The sequence below is a fragment of the Phyllostomus discolor genome, chromosome 4, assembly GCF_004126475.2.
Source record: "Phyllostomus discolor isolate MPI-MPIP mPhyDis1 chromosome 4, mPhyDis1.pri.v3, whole genome shotgun sequence".
NCBI classification, from domain to species: Eukaryota; Metazoa; Chordata; class Mammalia; order Chiroptera; family Phyllostomidae; genus Phyllostomus; species Phyllostomus discolor.
In genome coordinates, this window is record NC_040906.2 from 64,643,258 (window position 1) to 64,661,170 (window position 17,913).

General features: G+C 36.9%; 1 protein-coding gene across 3 annotated transcripts in view; it reads right to left on the minus strand.

The window, feature by feature from the left end:
• The window catches only part of GPD2 (glycerol-3-phosphate dehydrogenase 2), a 137,545-nt gene that overhangs the window by 58,349 nt on the left and 61,283 nt on the right, over positions 1 to 17,913 (minus strand). For all 3 annotated transcript variants that reach the window (XM_028508637.2, XM_036023457.1, XM_036023458.1), the window contains exons 4-6: positions 12,008 to 12,132; positions 10,605 to 10,702; positions 9,452 to 9,615 (exon numbers count right to left, since the gene is read on the minus strand). In XM_028508637.2, coding sequence (XP_028364438.1) covers positions 9,452 to 9,615; positions 10,605 to 10,702; positions 12,008 to 12,132 — 387 coding nt within the window. The remainder of the gene's footprint in view (positions 1 to 9,451; positions 9,616 to 10,604; positions 10,703 to 12,007; positions 12,133 to 17,913) is intronic.

Sequence of the window (17,913 nt, forward strand, 5' to 3'; positions counted from 1 at the left end):
GCAATGATTATAATGACTAATTCTTTTTAAAGGCAAATAGACTTGTGATGGAAATTCGTACGACTGCTTATGAAGTATATTTGACAAAACAATTTGATCCAAACCCCTTGTAGCTAGACACCAAAGATGTCCCATCTCTCCCCAACAAACTGTGCTTCTTCCTGTTTTTCTGATTTTTGCATTACCCCTGTCCCTTAAACTTGGGCTGCCCCCGTGATTCATTTTTAGTAACAGAATGTGGTAGAAGTGACACTGTGTGACTTCCAAGGCTAGACCAGAAGAAAACGTGCCTTTAAGCCTTGGTCTCTTGGTACACTCACTGGGGTAAGCTGGCTGCCACCTAAAAAGACTGACTATTGTAAGAGACCAACCCAGCCATGTGGGAAAGCCACAGTGAGACAGAGACGCAGGGCTACCCCCAAGCTGTTCCAGCCTTCTCAGCTCAAGAGCCAACAAGTAAGAAAGCTTTTAGAAGACTCCAGCCTTAGCCACCATCCTATTGAAACCACAGCAGGGATCCCAAGTGAGAAACACCCAGCTGAGCCCATGCATCCTCAAAACTGTGAGTCCATTGGGGTTTTAAGCCACTACGCTTAGGTGATCTGTCTTTTGCAGCAACAGATTAATGGAAAAAGCCTAATTACCAATGTACAAGAAATGTACAAGAAATATAGGGAAGCTGGTAAATAAAACCACAAGGAAACAAAGGAAGGCATGGAAAACCTATTAGTTAAAAAGAATGAACTGACAAACATGAATCTTAAATAAGATTCTGTTTGTTTTATGGGTTGATTTTTTTTAAAAAGCAGGAGCCAATTACGGTTAAAGGACTACAGAGAACATGCAGGACTGATCACACATGACCAGATATTTGATATTAAGAAATTATTGTTAACCTCTTAGGGGTGGTTGCATTTTAAAGAATAAAAAGTCCTTTAAAGATACAAGCTAAAATAGTCATGGATGAAACAACTGCGGGCAGCAGGGACTGGAAAAGTATCTAGATGAAGTCAGCCATGAATCTGTAGGTGTTGAAACTGGAAATTCATTTTATTGATCTCATTACACTTGCATATGTCTGAAATTTCCCTTAATGAAAATATGCATATTTTGTTGAACTATTTAGCTGTTTTCTGTTCAAGTGTGTGACCAACTTAAACCCTAATTGTAGCTGAAAGAATCCATGATGTTATAATCCATATTTTGTAAAACTCTTTCTTTTTAGCCAAGAAAAAAATTTACATTCACATTTGCACATGTCCAAAATATTGATACAAATATTCAGCTTTGACGCCACTTCTCCTTTAAAATAGGGATCATAATACCCCTTCCCAGCATACCTACTGAGCAGGATCAACTAAGAAAATTTATGGGGGAAAAAAAAAGTTTTGAAACCATACTCTGCTCCACAAATGTAGAATATTGTTGGTAGTGAGGACCATGTGTTTGGCATAATATTTGGCAGATATGCATTGAACTCTCTCAGAGCCTGAAGGTGCAGAACTCTGTCCTTACTGAATATGGTTCTAATGCCAGATACAATAGCTGGAAAATAGCAGAAGCTCCATAAATATTTTTTTTTTGGATGAATGAGTATACTGGGGGGAAAGGGTGTTTTTTGATACAAGAGCTTTCGCCTTTGATTCTGCATCTTTTCACAAAGGGTCAACTAGCAACGGTGCATGAGAGGTAGACAACAACATTAACACAGCAGAACTAATGCTCTAAAAACTTAGATGCGTATAAGTCCTACTAATGGTGAATTATAGCACTGCTTTTAAGCTTTATATCCAGAGTACTGTATGGATGACTACTATCTCAGGATCCTACACCTGGTCAAATCTACTTTTCTGTGCTTTTTATTTCATTTAAAAAAAACTAATTATAAAAGAATGAAACCCTGGTATTTAATATTGTACATGCTGGTCAAATAAGCAATAAACAATTATAAACCTTCCTAGGGGCTACTTTGCTCTGTCTCATCATCAGGAAGCTAAAGCATATGTTAGATGTTAGCCTGAGTGGATACAAATGTGTCCTATTTATTCAAGGTTTTCTTTGAAGCCACAATTTATAAGTTTTGTTTCTTAGGGGTACATGTCAAACTTCATTTAGCATTACTTGGTATCCAGATACACTGAATAGAAAAAAGGCAGCATTCGAGGGCAAAAAAAATATGCCTGCTATATGAGCAATAATGTCAGTTTCATTTATGTAACTCACAGAAAACGAGAGGAGAAATACAATGAAAAACATTTAATAGTATGACATCAAGATAGAAATTATCCATTTAATTTATAAGTATAAAACTGCATATGGACAAGAACTATTAAAATAAATGTTTTAAATCAATGTCTAAGATATAGATAATTTTAGAGTAAGTTCTTTTAAAATGTATGTTTTTTAACCCTTAAGTTGCAAAGATTATATACTTATATGGAATGTGTTTGTCTACACAATACTTTCCTTTTTCCTAAAGAATGTTTTAAAAACTGATCAGGGAAAATCTGCAAATTAAATTTGTAAAGGGACATTTTTGGAACTGTCCCTTTACTACGAATCCCCAATGAATTTGATGCTTCACTCTGAAACATTTTCATGAAAAGAAGAATTTAATAAACTGTAGGATACCCATAAAATTGACTGCAATAAAATAATATTTGAATAATGTTCTAAAATGTTATTTCACATGTATTAATGCATTTAAACCTCAAAACACCCTGGGAGTTAAATTCATAGATGTGTAACATGGGGCTCAACATCCAGTAAAGTTTGTAACTCTAAGTCATCCATTTCCACATTACTGACTGTTTCAACTTCACGACAATACTACAGAAAGCAGTTTTCAAGTATGACTTCGATGCTTAGAATTACGAGACAAGTTATGATGCCATTTTCAATAGTATTTTTCTAAGACTCATCTGTGTTGTTCATTCATTCACTTTCAATGCTGTGTTTTACTTCATTATGTGAATATGCTATAGGTTATTTATTCATTTGTCCCTTGGAAGATGTTTGAATTATTCCCCTCTTTGAAATTATACGCAGTGCTACAATGAACTTTTTTGTACTTACCTTCTAGTGGACACTATGTAAGTTTCTCTGGGGCATATATTCAGTAGAAAAACTGAATCGCAAGGTGTATGCATGCTCAACTTTACCAGGAGTGTCTCATTGTTTAACAGAGTGTTTATGTCAACTTATATAACTGATCACACTATACTTTTATAAAGTTTAAAACCAAAACTAAACAGACTATTTTTAAATGTTTACATATGATAAAAAAGAAAACAATTTATATGATAACGTCTGTCCAGGAGAAGTCCAGCCATTGTTAATATAATGAGAATGGTTTGCACAACATTGATGTAACCTGGCAACCAAGGTGAGTGGACTGGAATGCACATGCCTGAACAATGACAGCTTCACTGTACTAGTCAGTGGGGACTGTAGATGCCATTGAGTGAGCATGTGTGCTGTGTGGCCACCGCATTCAAAATGAGCAGGTAGAGCAATGAATCTGTATCCAATTTTATGTTAAGTTTGAACATTCCTCCAAGGAAATTATTCGGATTGATTCAGAAGGTTGCAGCTATGAGCAACTGGTGACTGGCAGCTTCATCACAACAACACGTCCACTCTTGCACCACATTTCTTGCAAAGACTTTTGGTGAAACATCAAATCACCCAGGTGACTCAGCCCCACTATAGCCCAGCTTTGGCTCCCTGCGACTTCAGGCTTTTCCCAAATTAAATCACCTTTGAAAGGGAAGGGATTTCAGGTCATTGATGATATTCAGGAAAATAGGATGGGGCAGGTGATGGTGATTGGGAAAACTTTGTGAGGTCCCAAGGTGCCTACTTTTAAGGGGACTGGGGTGTCGCTGTCCTATGTACAGTGTTTCTTGTATCTTTCATCTTTAATAAATGCCTCTATTTTTCACATTGCTGTATACCTTCTGGACAGATCTCATACATGTGTTATATGCAGGCTTCCATATGTATCAATATTTACATAATTTTCAACCTCAGTATGTACAGTAATAAAGATGTGAAAAGGGAGTCTTAAAAACTGTTGGCAAATAGAATTTTACATTTAAAATAAATTTATTGTATTTTAAGATGGAAATTAAAACGAAAACAAATAAGATAATGTATCATGTTGAATTCTGATAATTTTGAGGTTCCCCAGATAGTTAATAGTCTTCATTTTTTTCCTAGACCCCTCAAAGTTCATAGAAATTGGACCTTGAGAAATGAAGGAAAGGATTTGTTAGTTTTTACTCTTCCAGAGGAATTTTTCCTCTCAATGAATACATTTTGAAAATAGTTAAATTAGTCAGTTACCAAAACATAACAAGATGACAAATCACTAACACTGTGGTTCAAAAAGAAAAATTGAATGGTACAAAAGTATGGTAAATGACAGCATATAACTTCATATGTATATTTATTTAGAAATACATAGCTGTATTATTTTACTTATATATTATAGACATTTGAACCATACATAAAAAGATACTTATATGGGATTTGATAAAAACAGATCTAATGGGAATTCTAATATGTTGTTCCTACACCCACTGGATGGTCCTATGCACCCCATGGGGCTCACACACCAAGTGTTAGGGGTCACCACACCCTTATAAGAACTGCAGTAAGAAGCAGGTGGCTAAAATTGCATAATAGTGCTGCTATTTAGTTTGTAAATCCACAGCAGTCAGTTACTTATTCTACCTATCTCTATTCCTCTAAAGAAATTAATGTGTCTGTCTTATTTAAAGTAGATAATACCCAATTAGTTCAACAACGATGTTTGCGTAGAAAGTAAACGAGGATTAAAGAAAGGCACCATCTTTAGATTCTACTTACATTCCAGAACCTCAATCGAAAAACAAAAATGAAAAAACATAAGACAAAAAAGTATCACCTTTCTGTTACTGGGTAACTGATTTTTTTAAGCTTTCAAAATAGATAAAATCAACACCTTAAAAGACTTGTCTTTTATTAAAATGTACAATTGCAGGTGCATGCATGGAGTAGTAACACTTTGTTCCTAACAAAAGAGTCTGCATGCCACAATATGCCTCTTGCCAGAGGCATCGTTCCCCAAAGCACACAGCTAACTGCATCTCCTGCTGTACCTGCAACAATTTAATTGTATAAGTCAGCCTAGTCAAGCATCTCCAGCTCATGACTGGGAGACATGAAATTCATTGTCATTATTGTCCCTGTCATTTTGGATCATTATATCCTGCTGCAGAATTTTCCTCACTTCACTGCATTTTTACCTCCAGGAGCCAGGGATTATAGCTAAGGTTGGGGTGGGGGCAGGACCATGAACTACATTTACCTCAGGGGAGCCAGAGATTAAATTGGCTTTGCTCTCTCACAAGCTGAATTCATCTTATTTGTATGCTATGAGTTTTAGGTTGGAATAAAAATGAATATTCTAGTGAAACTTGGGCTTTAATTCCCCCTTTGAAACATGGATATAACCAACTTTTATTTACATTAGGAAAACTAATGTAATTTCTTGCAGGTTGCTATTTTCATATGTGCATAAGGAATACTTAAGGGCATCATCAGGTAGGAAATAACATACATCTCTCTCTGTCAATGCCTTGAGAAGAAAAGAATTTAAAGCTGTAATTTTGCTCTCCATTTTTATCTTAGAGAAGCTTAATGGGGGCGTTTAATGGTTTTAAATATTTAATCATTTTAAATTGTATCTCATTTCTTGTACACTAGATTGGATTACTGGAGTTCAGCTAGAATGGCACCAAAGATCTACTCTGGGAACAGGAAGACAGAAATAAACTTGACAGAGGAAAATAAAATAAGGTCCTAAGGAGACTGGCTTCCTCTCCACATTCGTTCACTTACTCTCCCAGCCTGACAAGTCGCCCAAGCCTGTCATGCCTTAAACACTTCTTGCTGACTCGGGAGAGAGGGACCAGTCACATAGTCTCTGCCCGGTATGCCCCTCATCAGTGGTAATGGCCCTGGCCAGGGGTCAGCTGATGGCTTTCTGGTAGGAGACTACAAAGAGCAAACAGGAAACACCAGGACATGTCTCAGTGAGAAGACCCATGAGCTGACTACATGTTTTCTCCATCAGAATATAAAATGAAAATATAACCTCGTATGTTATTTCCTATTCCAACTTTCATCTCATATGGATTTTACTGAGAAATTTGACATTCACGTTGTCTGCATTGAAAAAAAATGTAGTTATTCCTCTATATGTGTGAGTTTGTTTTCAGCAGTTAACAACAAAGTATGGCAACAGATCATAACTATGCCAAGCACAGAAGAGCCACTATAATTACTGCATTTAAAAGTACATGGAATTTATTTTATTACCTTTATGGACTTTTGTAGAAGAATAGATTTTGCCTTAATCACATGCAATGGTCATCACTATTTATTTAGGATGAAATGTTTTTATGAGTAATTAACAAGAAATTTTGACCTTTGTACATTTTGTATTTCAAAGGGAACACATTTCAACTAACTCTAACATCTCAGCATTGAAGGAACCTTCCAAATTGTCTCAGCCTCCAGACCAAGTGAGTAACGATGATTTCTAGTTTGTTGACTATATTTTCACACAATTACATTTCACTTTTCATTGGTCCTAAAGTAACTGTCTAATATAATACTAACAAGAGTTTTTAGTTCATAAAATTTCTTGTAGCATTTAAAAGTTCTTTTAATTGTGTGTGCCATATTTTTAGCATAATCAAGGTTCTCCCAAAATGAGAGCTATAAAAACTAATTCTGTTCACTTTAAAATGATAATTTCATGTTATGTGAATTTCACCTCAATAAGTTATTTTTTAAGTAAAAGTTATTTCAAGAAGTTCAAATGCATTTTTAAATCAGTTGGGTGACTGTCACTACATTCTCATAATGGTTATTTATGAATATATTTTTTTCCTACTAAGAAAAGTTTATCTTATAAATTACCTGTTTGCAAAGTAACTGTTCAGGAAGTTATATTTTGCTCTCTGAAATACTTTGTAACAGGATGATGATGTATGTTACTTTTTGGTCAAGGAGTAAGGCATTCCTTCCCTTCTCTGAGTATGCATTTACTGCATTTAATTTCTTTACTTATATGCTCCTTTTTGTATCCTATTTCCATGTTGACATTTAATTTGCTTATCACACCATTAGGTAAAACAGGAGTTCCATCTGTGAATACAGCTGGAAAACCACAGAACTATACTGTGGCTCACATTCTTGTTCTTCCTTCATGAAGGACATAGTTGGGCCTGTGTTGTTTCTGAACAAGGATTAAAAGAAAATTATTACTAGAATATAATTATTTTTACCCTTTCTATTCAAGACTCTTAAGTCTTTTACAATATATTTTCAAATGTCAATTTGAAATTATTTTAAATAATAGTCTTTAAAGTTTTCAATAGTCTTTGCTAAACTCGTAATTTTCCAACCTATAACAAGCTATAAAAGCCAATTCTAAATTAAATACTTGATCCCCTTGATTCTAACAGGGTAGTGTTTCTTTTGCATATGTGACATCAATCTCCCTTTGTTTTTTATGAAGAATCAACAAGAATTATAATTCATAACAATATCAAGCCAACATAAGATGGGATGCCACAAAATCAGATGTGATATCCACTAATAATCCTCTTAAGGAGAGTCAGATACACACAAGCTACAAAAGCAATAAAAACAGTGATGATTTGATGCATCACATGATAAGCGAAAATGACCAAGCATTTGAAAGGGTCTGTGCTGGAAGGATTAGCAGTAAGAGGCAAAGGGCACAACACTTCCATGTCAGGATGGGCAGGATGCCATTTGCAGAATGACTTCTTACTCCTCCTGGCCCAAACCCTCTTTAATATAATCACCCAATAAACTACAATGGAGTAGCATTAAGGCTCTTATGCTGAGAAAGCAAATTCACAGTTAAGGTTGTCCTTTAACATGTAGGCTCAATCAAGGGCTCCAAAAAACACACTTAAGTGCCCCCCTGTGGTGTTCAGATGCTGACAGGCATTGTCAACTGTGAATTTTCTAGCTTTTAGTGTTTGTCTAAGGCCCTTAACATAGCCCTAATATTGTTGCTCCTAGGGCATTTCCTTGAATTTGTACCTGTTGCTCCCTCTGCACGTGCATATTTTGCATGCCAACATGAAAGCCTAACAGACAGCTAAATTGATTCAGATACCTAACACTCAAAAATGTGGGGGTGGTCTTGAGGATATCCCATAATATGAAGTAATATAAATATTAAAGTCTCCTGAAAAAAAGAAATGAATTTTGTTCATGCTAGAAGTTTAGATTCATAACAAAAGCTCACATAATGGAGATTAAAAAATCTCACTATAAAACCTAATCTGTCCTTTGTGTCTCAAAATACCTAAGACTTTTTGTACATGTGTCCAGCTATTTCCTTATGAATATCCTTAGACTATTTTCTAATTCTAGACACCCTTTAAAAATACAGTAAAATTTCACAACTGGTTTTTCCTGTTTAATGTTATATTGTGGTCCATCTGAAGATTTATTAAGAGGTTAGTTCCTTCAAATAAAAGTATACAAGATTATATTGTTCACACACAAAATGAACATTGACCACATGGCAAATGGATACTAGATAATGTCACTGTGAGGAAACAGCTAACAACATGAAAATAAGCAATAAAATCTGAGGGTTTGGTTTGACAAATGCAATGTTTGTTTACCTTCATCATAAATTATATATTTAAAAATTATGTCCTGTGCAAAATACAAACATATCAATTTCAGCCCAAGGGGCATTTTTCTCTAGGCTTATAACCCCTTAAAAATAGGGGTTTCATCTAGAAAACTTAAAAGATCTCAGTTCCTTTCAACACTATAATATACTCACAAGGCGAGGACTCACTCGCAAACACACAACAAATTAAATGACATGAAGGTGGGGCCCAAATTCATAATAAGGGAAAATGGATCAAACCAATCATAAGCTACAAAGCAAATCAGAGAGGAAAAAATGTGTAAAATTAAACAATACAAAAAGCAAAACATTATGTGGAGTTTTTTAACTAGTATTAGAGAAAATGGAGAGTGGGTATGTTGTGTCTATTTGTGCGTTGTGTAGGATTAGCATTAAAATTTAGGAATGCAAAACTACCTCATTAAAAATATATTATAAGGGCCCTGGCTGATGTGGCTCAGTGAATTGAGCACCAGCCTGCAAACTAGAGGGTCGTAGGTTCGATACCCAGTTAGAGCACATGCCTGGGTTGTAGACCAGGTCCCCGGTGGGGGACACTCGAGAGGCAACCACGCATTGATGTTTCTCTCCCTTTCTTTCTCCCTCCCTTCCCCCCTTGCTCTAAAAATAAATAAATAAAATATTTTTTAAAGAGAATATATTTTAAGGGTCATGAGTGAGAGTGAAGTATCTTGTAAAAAAACAATCACATACCATCATAGTAGACAATTGCTCCTACCAGCTTGTCCTTCTGCAGCATTGGGAAATGCTCAAGGGCTCTTGATTTGCTGAGGACGTAACTGCCTCTCAGGCAATTACTTCCTGCTACCAGATCATATAGCTTGATTCCTACCCAGTAGTAAGGTAATTGCCACCACCTACAGCATAAATAGGAGGAAAGGTTTCTTTAGAAACAGTGTATAATATTATAGAATATCACTTTAAGTTATTATATACTTTTCACTTAAGAAAAGCAAAGTATGTCTAGAAATGAACTGCAAAAGAAACAGAACTGCATCACTGTTTTTGACATCAGCCTAGCTGCATTAAGCAAGTGAATGAATCAGTGAGCCTTTAAATGAATCAGTTCCTTGTAAGACGATGGTTCTTGACCTGGTTGCATATTAGAATCCTCTAAGATGCATCAAAAAAAAAAAAAAAAAAGCAAACAAACTAGAGAGGGGGCCTAGGTGACTCTAATGAATACCCAGGACAGAGAATCACTGGCTTAAGATGTCCTAAGCAATCTATGACAAATACAGACAATTATAAAATCTGTCTCTAGCCACCACCCCCAAACTTATGGCTAACAAAGTTACATGCTCCACTTTTTCATATTACCTGTATTCTAATTTAAGGCAACTTCCTGGATAGCTCTAACAATAGTAAAAAAATGGAGTTTTATAATTTACAATCTGACACCTCTAAACAAAGTTAAGTTTGGGTTAATTCACACATTTAAAATGCTATAGGTTTCAAGCTGGCACATGTTAAGCTCAGATTTTGTAGCAAGATACTTTTGGGCTCTGCATTTTAGTGTTCAAATGGCCCCCTATGTTCCTCAAAGCAAACGCAGCTGCTCCTCTATATCCATCAGAAACTGGGGCAAGACACTACTGATTATAAATACAGAACACAACCTCCTCTGCCTCCAAGGTGTATCCCTTAGAAGTGGGTTGGTAGAGAGCAATTTAGGAAAAGCCACACTTTTAAATACAATGAAGGAAAATATTTGAGAATAATTAAAGATTAGGACTAATTAAGACTACATTAAGAAATACAAGTTGAGGGAGTATTTCCATTAAAACTGTGTTGTTCTATTGACCTCAGAGAGGCTAATACATATAGATGGTACCAACATGCTTACTTGTAAATTGGAAGCATTATAGGCAATGGAGCTGATAAATGGGGAGCAATTTCTAGTAGGTTGGCACGCTCATGAAGGGCTTCTTTTACCATCCTATACTGAAAAGCAAAACAGAGAAAATTAGTTTGGCAGTAACAGATCATAATATTTTCAAATGGCAAATAGACACCCTGCCAACTGACTGATACACAGAAACCTCTCTAGCTCTGAGCAAGGATACCTCCCTTCTAATCAAATTTCTAATAATACATCATGCTGTCAACCTGAAAGATTTTTTAGAAACCTTAACTGTATTTGCATAGGAGAAAAACATGCTGTCAGAGTTCCCAGGTGTAAGATATTCTCCTGACTTGAGTTACAAGATTATTATAACAATTTATCTTGCATTCTCTGTATTGTGGCTTTTCTCGGTCCCTATATTTTCCCATGTAAGAAATAACAGATTGTTCAAATTCATGCTAAGCATTCCCTTCTTGCCTCCACTAACCCAGGAAGAGATGATACTTAGGAGTTGCACAGTATTTTATAGATTATTATAAAAAAGCTTATCTCTTAATTCCTGTGGTCCTCATTATGCCTCTCTGAAGAACCAGCATTACTAGCATGATACAATTTTACAAATGAGAAAACTGAGGCTCATAAAAATTGAATAAGTAAGCTGGAACACATCGCAAGTCAGCTGATTCTAAACCTTATGCTCTTTTCCTTGCAGCCATCATGATGTCAAAGAGATGCCCAAGAAAAAGGGACAGATTCACAAGTGACAATGTCAAGTTAGTGCTGCTATGTTTTTCATGTATGAAAGGCAGATACGGAGTTCAGCTGGGGTTTTTTCCTACCCCTCTGGGAAATGTCATCTTCCACACTGTCTTGGCAGTTTTCAAGTGGTGGCAGACTGGACACAATAAAGTGTGACATAAGAAAGGCATGACTCATATCATCTTTGCCTTGAGAATATGTCAGTGACAAGATTAACGTGTGATTGCAGTTTCGGTTAAGAGGATTAATTTAATACTTCCCCCATATCACAATGCAGCTCCCTGAAACTGCTTGGGAAGTAGCAATTTGGCAATTTGTGAAAAAAAAGAAGGGAAGGAAGAGAGGGAAGGAGGGAGGGAGGGAGGATGGATCACAATTGTTAAAAGGCAACACATTCAAAGTAACTTTGTAAATCTCCTACTCTGACATGCCTGTGAAGGAAACGTCTCTGATTATCCATAAACATAATACTACAGGAAAGAACCTGCACACGTCTCCTGAAAGATATTCCAGCAGAATACACTAAATGGGTATTTCCAACAGGAAGAAATGTTAAAAGCCACAAAAAAAAACAAACCCTGATTTAATTGGGTAGAAAAAAGCATAGTCGCAATTTTTGTTTAACAACCAGCATACACAATTACCTGCTCAATATCCAACTTCATGATAGCCTTCTGAAGGTATCTCACACCACCGTGGATCAATTTAGTGCTTCTGCTGCTGGTCCCTGATGAGAAATCATCTCTTTCTACAAGGGCTGTTTTTAGTCCTGTGTAACCAGAAAACCAAATTAACTTCTTAAATTACACAATTTGTATGTAATTCATTAAAGGCACTTCTCCAGGGTAGAGACAATCACAAGAAAAATTACTCTGAACATGGATAAATTTGTATTCAAAGTGCAGTACACTGTCTATATTATAATGAAGAGATTTTAGTCTCTTCCTGGGGGAAAAGTCAAGGCAGAACCAGAAGCATATTAAACTGTGAATGAATCACAACTAGAAAATATTACAGTGCAATTTCATGGAAGTAACAAACTCTGGTGCTTTTATAGAGTCCAAGGAGAGCCTGCACCCATCTTTACCCACGAGAGCTAACTCAGCATTTTTATGAATCCCTCTGGAGCCCCCATTCATCCCTCACTACAACTGTCCGCACATGTTCCAGCCCCGTATCTCCAATCTACTCTAACGCGTCATTGATAAATCTGGATGAGCCCTTGTATGTGCTGGCTCCTATTCCCAGAATGATGTTATAGTGGGTAGAGAATGGGAAGAGAGAACAAAGATACCACAACAGAAGAAGAAAAAAGAATATTAATCTCTGGTATTGAGGAGTTCGTGGCCTAATTTAGGACATCCTAGCACAGTATTATAGACCTACAAAGAAAAAGCCAAAAAAAGAAAAAGAAAAAATAATGAACATAGTGCAGAATATCACCAGAAAAGACAATACAATATTCTTGGTAAAGCTGAGCAAAGAAAGGTCAGTTCCAAAAGTCATCCCTCTCCCCATGCCTTTCTTTGAGGGTTGCAGTAAATTTCTCAGAGATGAAATTCTTTTGCTTTGATTTTGTTTTCTTGCAGAGACATCCCTACCTCTCCAGCACTGGGTAGGACCAGCAGTACTCTGAGGCCCATGCACTAGTTAGAGATGAAATTTGAAACTTCAAAAGACCCCAAGTATATATCAACACCCAGCCATGAGGAATTTTCATGGTCTGGCTAGCATCCTCTTGGGGGATGAGAGAATGTCATAGAATCCAATTACAATGAGAATATGTAACTGGAGCAGTTTGGGCTCACAAAGCTCATATAAGAGAACCTGTGCATGTATTCAATTCAGAGCCATTTATTACATTTAATACCAAAGGGTCGCTTTTATAACTTTTAACAGTTTAAATATCGTACCCAAATGTCATCATAAAATCAGGCCAATTCCCTTGACTCAAAAGGACAAAATATTTGGAAGCCGTGGAGAGAGGAATAGAGAACTTTGATTCAAGGGCAAAAACTGCTAATGCTCTAACTAAGGAGCAAAATAACAGAAAATATAAGTATCATAGACCCAGGTCACTCTATTTAAACATTTATGCCAGAGAAAGATCTGTAAAATTCTCTACTATGAAAACTCTATCAATGCTCAATAGATTTAGTACTGGATATAGTATATAAAACAACAACAAAACAAATGGCGTTAGTACATATTTTAAATAAGAATACCGAGAGCTTAAGTGGCAGGTAAAATGATGGCATCAGGAATGAGTTCGGCAGGGACCGAGCTGCCATGCAGCAGCTCCCAGCCCGAAGAGAGGCACACAGAGTGCAGCAGACACTCAGACAGTAAGTTAGAAAGTGCAGAGGACTCTTATCTTACTGTGGATTAGAAGTTAAATTCAGGACAAAAACCCAAAATTGTATAGTCAAGATTACATTTGTATTCCCTTAAGAAGGAACTTTCTTGTTGAGCTATTTTATCACCTTTTCTTAGGAATCCCAACACAGAGGCCCTCCAGCTCTGAAGTCAGCCATTTTTCTTTAGTTGAAGATCAGATGAGGGAGTTGACTTTACAATGGTATTTAAAAGCCAGATTATTTAAAAAACACCTCTCTTTCAACTGTGGAATCACAGGCATGGTGTCAAGACGCCAAAACCATGAGATGCAGGGGCAACAAGACTGAGAAAGGACAAGCAGCCTCCAGCCCAGTCCTAGCCCCCGACCTGGGCCAGCCCAAAGGTATGCTGAAGGCTGTGGGCGGAGACATCTTCAGTAATCCCCACTCCTAGTATCTACTTTCCTACCCTGGTATGGGCTGGACCTAGTGCCTTACTTCTAATGAAAGAAACACAGCTAGAATGATGGCATGCCACTCTCGTCATTAGGCTACAAAAAACTGACGTCTTCCTTGTACTCTTTTGCTTGCTAAGAAGCAAGCTGCCATGTTGTGAGTCAAAGAAACATAGGAAGCCCCTGGTCAACAGGTCATGAGGAACTGAGGCCTCGGTCCAACAACCTGTGAGGAACTGAATCCTGCCAACAGCCATGTGACTTGCTAGGAAGCATAGCATCCTGTGAGAGACTCAGAACCAGAGGGCCCAGGCCAAGGCACAGATTCCTCACCCACTGAAACTTTTAACAGTTTAAACACTATACCCAAATGTCATCATAAAATCAGGCCAATTCCCTTGACTCAAAGGGACAAAATATTTGCGAGCCTTTTGTGGGGTAATTTACTGATGATGCAATTCCCCTGTATGAACGAGAACTACAACCAAGGCAGGAGATTTTATTATACCTGGGTGTGAGGTCTTCAAGAAAGGCCGAGTCTAAAGAGAAGTGCGTGTTCCAAACAGGTGGAGGGGAGGAAAGGAGCTACCACTGGCAATGATCAGCTTAAGCAAGAGAAAATCAAATGCTTAAAATAACCCAACTTACATAGGAGCTCCTTATCACAACACAGGGGCTGGAGTGCAGAGTACAGGTGAGGGTGTGAAGGAGATCCAGAGGGAGGAATGGTAAAAGGCCTATCAAAAGGGTCTTCCATCCACTTTGGGGCATGTGGACCCCATCTGGTGGGCCATTATTCCTCATAAGTAATATCCAGTCTCCTCAAAAGGAAAATGCCTCTGAGAACACACCTACAAGTCATGAATCCTTTAAAGAAGCAAATCCTGCCCTGGCTGGCAGAGCTCAGTGGATTGCGCTCAGGCTGTGAACCAAAGCATCGCAGGTTCAATTCCCAGTCAGGGTACATGCCTGGGTTGCAGGCCACGGCCCCCAGCAACCTCACATTGATGTTTCTCTCTCTCTCTCTTTCTCCCTCCCTTTCCCTCTCTCTAAAAATAAATAAAAATATTTTTTTAAAGCACAAGATCTGGCATCGATGCCACATGAGCATGAACTTGAATACTGTGCTCAGTTACAAGGTATCCATTTGGAAGAGAACGGGTATGTTGGTTGATTCTTTATCATTATAAAGAAAGAAATAAAATTAAAATTTTCCCACAGGTTCTTAGACATGGTTTTGAGAAATACTATTGAGTTGCCCATCAGGGGAACCACCAAAATACTTTACCCTGAAAAATCAGATTAATGTTCTAGAAAGGTTTCTCTGATGGTGGGCATGGAAGGTAGGTCTGGGTGGAGAGAAGAGATGGAGACAGGGGACCATTTAGGGGACCCATGCGAGACAGCAGGAGCAGGGCAATGACAAGTCCAGCCTTAGAAGGCAGGCAATGATACTGGAGAGGAATAAGAAGAGAGAATTTTATGGGCTTGTGTTAACAGAATACATTTGTCCCCCAAACTGACAACATGAGGCAGGGAACTACTCTAGGAATTAGCAAGCCATCTCAGGAGGATATTTCAGGATATTTAAGTGAGAGCTAACACTTTAAAGACTGAAAACTGCTTTTGCAAGTATTGGACATCTTAAAAAGTTATTCACATGTATGTGTGTGAGAAGCCCTAGTGATACCAACAAAAGTTAAAATGGGCTTCTTTGTCAAACCAAGCTGTTTTCCCTGTTCCATTATTTCCAGTGTCATATCATCAAGCTATCCATCAGGATTTCTAGAGAGAAATAATAACACTGCTCCTTCCAGAGCAAAAAATACAAAAATGTAGTCTTCCAAGTTATAGCTACATTGATGTATGAAAACATCATATAATCTAAAAGTATTACCAAAAGTTTTTGGAAACACAAAAACTACATATTCTAGAGAAAGGAAATATTTAAAATTTTTCACCTGATGCTACATGCTAAATGTTCTGAATTTCTTTCTCATCTTTGTTGACAAGAACAACAGAATGATGCAGGAGTCAAGAGATTACTAGAAGTTATAGCCTTTTCTCAAAAATATATTCTTTAGCTGATTAATCATTATCTAACATGTTCCCTTCTGTTTCACCTCTCAAAAATCCAAACTTTTTTCTCCCCTGAAAAACTACTTGTCTGGAAAAAAAATACTGATCTGAAATCAAGAGCTTAGTTTTCTGATACATTGAGTATAAAGCAAGGAAATAAAAAGAGAGTGCTGTTTTACCTTCTCAAACAGAAAGAACAGTATTTTTAAGTGATATTCAATGCTAATATTTGTGTTCTTCAGGAAATAATTAAATTTAACATCAAGAATCACGTACCCAGGCTTCAAGCCAATGCTCCTGGCTGTATTTGAGGAGCTCAAAAAAATCTTTCCTCAGAACAGAAAAAATGGCCTCCCCACACACCACGCCATGAAGGGCTGGCCTCTCTGCTTTTACAGTAGTTCACTAATGTAGTTCAAGATTTTAAGAGAAAGAGCTTTTGTTTCTTTTCTTTTTAGAATTTTCTTTTATGGAAAGCAATAAGCTCTATTACTGCTTAGATGAACCAGAACATTTAATTTGGTATTATTATTTTTCATTTTTACTTTTGATTAATTTTAGTAGGTATTCTCAGGAACTTCATGACACTGGTGAAGTTTTAATATTGGAGTGAAATTACTCTGAAATTCTTAGGTGAAATGAAGACAGGATTATAGTAGAAGAATAAAGTCAACTTGAAATCTACCTTTCAGTCATCTTTAGACCATTTCTTAGCAAGTTAAAATTGTTATTTTCTGGGTGGAGGGAAAGGTGTGAACTTAACTTTATAGTTTTGCCTTTTCCAAACTGAGTGAGAATGTTGAGCTATCAAGCACTTCCAACTAAACCAACTCATGAATCAAGACAGTTGGATGAAGTGATCACTCCCGTAAGTCTAGTTAAACAGATCACTTTGTACGTTACATAAATGTCTAATCAGCTGTGGTTAGTGCATCTCAGTGGACTGAGTGCTGGCCTGCAAAGCAAGGGGTCACTGGTTCAATTCCCAGTCAGGGCACATGCCTGGATTGCAGGCCAGGTCCCCAGCAGGGGGCACACAAGAGGCAACCACACATTGATGTTTCTCTTCCTGTCTTTCTCTCTCTCTTCCGCTCTAAAAGTAAATAAATAAAATCTTTTTAAAAAAGTATAATCACTATATTGTACAATGGAAACTAATAAAATATTGTGTGTCGACAGTAGCTGGAAAAAATTATGTAATTAAAAAAAGACAGTTGGGTGAAAACGGGAGAATAATTACCATCTAAGGGGAGGAATGGTACATTTAACTTTCACAACATGAAATAGAACAGAAGTATATTTTAATGCCTTTTATTGATTATCTTATTATGCATAAAAACATGCTCTACATAGTAAATGCAGAGAAGTAAAGAGAACAAAATAAAACTCTCCTGTAATCACACAGGCTCAAAGACAACCACAGTTGAATTGGGGTGTGTAAATGTTCACATTTTCTATGGATGTATATGATCATATACACATTTTTTCCAAATTAGGATCATATACCATATTCCATTTTTTTCAGTTAACATTGTTTAGTGTAAACAACTCTCCAAGTCAATATATAGTTTTTTATTATTTCATTTTCAATGTGTGGATAGTATTACATTAAATATTTGCAATAATTTTATTCAATTTCCTGTTTTTGAACATTTGGGTTATTTCCTACCGTCACTCTCA